General features: G+C 40.8%; 1 protein-coding gene across 2 annotated transcripts in view; it reads left to right on the top strand.

Moving 5' to 3' along the window:
* Window positions 1-2,963: 2,963 nt before the first annotated feature.
* The window catches only part of LOC111653923 (sodium/potassium/calcium exchanger 3), a 21,107-nt gene continuing 19,171 nt past the window's right edge, over window positions 2,964-4,899 (top strand). For both annotated transcript variants that reach the window (XR_015437174.1, XM_023404671.2), the window contains exon 1: window positions 2,964-3,431. Coding sequence is in view for 1 of the 2 variants with exons in the window: in XM_023404671.2 (XP_023260439.1) it covers window positions 3,329-3,431 (103 nt within the window). In the remaining variant the exon portion in view is untranslated. The remainder of the gene's footprint in view (window positions 3,432-4,899) is intronic.

Below are 4,899 nucleotides of genomic sequence, written 5' to 3'. Positions count from 1 at the left end.
TGTTCTTTCTGGGAAACTGGCAGGGTGGATTATTAGCAGACAGCTCTACAGCACTGTTTCTTAATCCTCACCCTGTTTCTGGAAGGTCTCCATGTGACAAGTAGTCTTTGTTTCCCCAAACAGACGCCAGGGGCAGGCCATCATTTTTAGTATTTTTATTTAGTATCAATTTAAGACTTGGGAAATGAGGAAATGAGACGGATAAAGGAACGACAAAGAGAAAATGTAAAGAAAATGTAGAGCATTAATGATAAAGTATTTACATTTGAACATATTTTCATTTTTTTCCTCTATGGTTTCAAATGTCATTTTCCTCAATACAAGAATGAATCCAAAGTTCTGTACGTCATTGATTTAAGTTTTTGTTTTTGAAATAAACCATAATACCCTACTGGCAGATTGTTCACTTGTTTGTGTTAATAATAATAACTCTCTATGTTAAGTATGGTGTCAAGATGGATATTTCACAGAAGAAGGGACGCTTCAGAATCTCATCCTGCTGGGTGCAGCCTGCGGGGGGTGGACACAAGAACAGCAACACATGCACAACAGAATGCATATAACAGCACCTATAAAGCCCACCAAATATTTTATGAACAACCGGTTTTTCACAGAATTGAATCAACAATCTCAACAAAAACAAACATTATGTGTATTTAAATAAACAATGTTACTGCGTGTTGCAAATGATGGCACTGCATCATACTGTATTATATCATTTGTTTGGCAACTTTATCACCCTCACCACCTTATATCAGGGCACTGTACAGAGTATCATATCCAGTTATGACACTGTGTGATATGGAAACTGTAGTAAATCAGACTGTTAAGACCTTATGGTGAGGACAGCTGAGAGATCATAGGGGTCTCCCTCCCCAGGACATCTAGGAAGAGTGTTTACAAAAGGCCTCCAACATCAAAAAGGACTATTTCGACGCCTCTGACTGGCTCTCTGACTCCCTGCTGTCTTGTTGGATATACCATAGTCATAGTCAAACACCAGAATGCACATTAGTGTCTTCCCAAGACTGTTAGACTGCTAATCACCTCACACCTGCCCAGCACTCGACACACGTCTTAGTTAACATGGAAATTATTCACATTGCATCATTGTCTATTGTGACTTTGTACATGTGCATATAATGTACATTTGAACAAACTCAGGCATTTATTACACTCACATTTTCATGGACTTTTACACACTTTCAAAGTTTATTGTTTTTGTCCTGATGCTTTCATGTTTTGTTTGATGTTTTTAAACCTTGATCCTGAAGAGATTTTTCATAGTTAGAATGACAAGATAAACTTTAGTTTGGACTTTCAACTATTAAAAGGTGTTTTAAGTCATAATACCTTTTATTATTGCACCTTAAAGTTTCCCTGTGAAGTTTTGACCACTAGTAGTGCCATGGAGTAATGGTTTTAACAGGTCCTCTAACCTGAACAACCATTTAGGTTGATTGTTCCTACCCCCTGATATAATCCATTGGAGTGTCTCCTGAACTAGCAGCCTCTCAGTGGCAAGCGAAACTGACCTTTACATCATGCCTATAATAGTAAATACATGGTTAAGCTTATGGAACAGTCATGGTTTAGTTTAGCTCAGGCACAAAAAGTACTTCAGGTTTAGGGAAAATCATGGCTTGAGTTAAAATAAGTACTTTGTTAAAGTTAAATGACTTTTATAGATATGGTTACAATAATAAGCTGCTTGTACGGATGACCTGTGGACTTTTTTTTTTCAGGAGGACAGAGTCTTTGGTCGAATACACAGTGTGCGTGCAGCCTGCACAACATGCTAGTCTGCTGATCAACAATTGGTGGCAGCAACACACAAAGAAAGCATAGTAATGCACCTGTAAAAGCAGTGAAGAAGAAGATGTGTAAGTAAACACAGATGCAAATATTTCAGCAATAAAAAAAAAACTACTTTAAAAAATGTTTTATGCAGGAGGAAAGGCACCCAACAACTTTTTTAGGCCCTTAGGATGCATACAAAAGTTCTGGTGAGTAACTTTTGTTCATTTACAAGAAATCTCTACAGGCCACCTTTTAGCGCATCAAGTTTACTTATCACGAGGAGTAGTATGTTCAGTCTGTGAAAACATCACTATAATGCCTTTTGTGGCTGTGGAGGAGCTTTATAAAATCTGAAAAAATAACCCTGTTGATGTCATTGTGATGTCATCTGGGTTATCTAAGTCTGATTCACAAACTGGGGGCGTGCAGTTTGAAAGATATGGTCATTTAACAGCCATCAGAATGACTGTAGAGCTGGAGGCAGAGCTGGCCATCCACTAATCATAGGGTTACCACGCAGAGTCGCAGCAGTTAACGCGCCAGCTGTGTTCTTGGCTGATCTGTAGCTCCATGCACATTGGATCTCTCACAGGTGCATTGTGCAGGTATATCTGTCTCTTGCAACATGCAGTCAAATTATGTGTAAGGCAAACACAAACCCACTGGAGCAACACTTAAAGGACTTTCTGCAGGTGAAACTGATTATTATATGGAATAATGTAACGCTGCCTACTCTGAGCCCCAGCACTGCTTGCTTCCCATCTTCCCCTGCTCTCATCATGCTCAATTACCTAGATCAGGTGTGTTCAGCCAATCAAGAGCTCATCAGGTGGGGGCAGAGTAGAGACAGATGGAGAATTCGATGCAGGGTTGGGGACCCTCCAGGGCCAGAAGGAGGACCAGTGATGGGCAACAGGTGGTGCATTTAATACATCCACCCTCCTGTCCTGTATGTTTTACTGGTTGGAAGTGAATACACTGTGAGCAGACCAGCGGGGATACACAAGCACAAAAAGGCGGAGGTGGCACACACACACACACACACACACACACACACACACTTCTGTTGCATTTCCTCTGAACGAGGAGTGCTGAGTTTGTCGCCGCCTGGTGGCCACACAGAGGAAAGCGCAGCGAGAGCAGAGGCAGTCAGAGAGAGTGAAAGCGCACAGAGCTCAGAGCATGTCGCCTCCTGTTGCTGCACCTCACTGTGGGATCTGCTGTCGACCTTTCAGACTCTACACATGAACGCAGAGAGCTTTTTTTACGCGTTTACTCGCTATGTGCGACCCGGAGGCTCGGCGGAGTGAACCAGCACGGCGTCTGTTCTGAGTCCGGAGGGGAAAACCAGGCTCGTCTCTGCGGGGATTTTTTTTTTTTTTTTTGACACAACTTGGCAGAGAAGTCGCTCGCTGTTGTTGCCTCTACTGGAGGAGGTTTGTTCGGAGCTGTTTGCAGAAAAAGTGTGAAACAAGTGTCGGAAAGAGAGCAACAGATGTGTATTCGTGGATATGCGGCCGGCTGAGGAATGAGAGCAGCGGCGAGGCACCGGCGGCCCTTCCAGCGGTTCTGCTGCTGTGGAGTCGGGCTGGTCGCAGTCATTTGGCTCACACAGGTTATCCAGGCACCAGGTGAGACCTTAATATAGATTTACAGGCGGCGCGCGCCTGCGAGCCTGCCCGATAATTATAATCCTATGGGCATTGTTATATGCACAGGAAAGTAAACATATTATATCAAAATAAAACAAAAAACAAAAACAAAAAAAACAACATGACACACTTTATCATATATGCACAGTATTAATCATTGAATTTACATGAAGAATGAGAGGTGCAGCCATCAAGAGCCCGCGTTTTAGGCTGATGCTAAATAACTATAATATTTAATCTCCTATATTAAGATCATATCATCACATATCATTAAATAATTAGCCTAACTGACAGTGGTAAAAACAGAAACCAAAAGAACCAAAAATAAGGAAATTAATTTGTATATATATATATATATATATATATATAATGTGCTGGTGTGTGTGTGTGTGTGTGTGTGTGTGTGTGTGTGTGTGTGTGTGTGTGTGTGTGTGTGTGTATTACCCTTACACCGTTTTATACATATCCATCCATATAAAACCATTGGTCTTAACAAAGAGCTTCGTTGAAGAGCATTTGTTAAACTAGTTGACAATTTAGTATAATTGTGTAAGTAAGATAAGCAGGTGCACAGGTTTAAGGTTCAATTCTCCAGCAATGTGTCATTTTTAAAGCAAAACCTTGTCTTCAAAGTGACGAACCCTGCTGCGTATTTTTAGACACCTGAAGCACTGCTTAAATATTCAAATGTTGGCTCATTATTTTCTAAAATGATTGCTAACCTTCTGTCCTTCTGGCCACTCTCTGTTCACACTGCAGGAATGTGACAGTTTCCAGATTATATAAAGCAGACACTAATTGTGGCATGTATAAATCCTATTGGGGATAAGTTCAGTTATAGGTTATTGCAGATTCAGCAGCCATATATTCATCTCAGATGAAATACTGTATATGACTGGACGTGTCAAGAATTCATTTTTGTGGACATACTTGCTTTATCCCTCAATAAACTGGCTGCCCTTTTAATTTCTGCCTTTTGCCAGGTTGTCACTGTAGCTGTGAATGTGTTTTTCATTCAGCTAAATAAATTGTAAACGTAGACAAATAATAGATAAATGGATTTATGGATCTGGAATTATGTGGTTTACAGAAACTGTCATTTCATTCAATTCATGACGCAATATTACACAATTTCATACACAAGACATATGTTCGACGCAATCCCCTCCTGAGAACAACACATCTATAAAACGACATGCAGTGTAGTTCATGTCACATAAAGTATTACAGTTCATGCGCACATAGACCCACCTCCCCCTCACTATATCTCCTCCATAAAATTATCAACCTGTGTAATCATTCCCGGTCGCATTAGTGTCCGTTAGTGGCCAGAATGAGGTTGTTTTTCTCTTGTTGTGGAAGCATGAGAAAACAAATGAGTGAAGTCTGAGTTTGATACTTTAGTGTCTCATCGAGCAGCACTGCACCTCTTGGCATCACCCCCCCC

The sequence above is a fragment of the Seriola lalandi genome, unplaced genomic scaffold (genome assembly GCF_002814215.2).
Source record: "Seriola lalandi dorsalis isolate HSWRI2012SDOR001 ecotype SW California unplaced genomic scaffold, Sedor1 jcf7180002054256, whole genome shotgun sequence".
In the NCBI taxonomy this organism is placed as follows: domain Eukaryota; kingdom Metazoa; phylum Chordata; class Actinopteri; order Carangiformes; family Carangidae; genus Seriola; species Seriola lalandi.
This window is presented reverse-complemented; position numbering and strand designations above follow the sequence as displayed.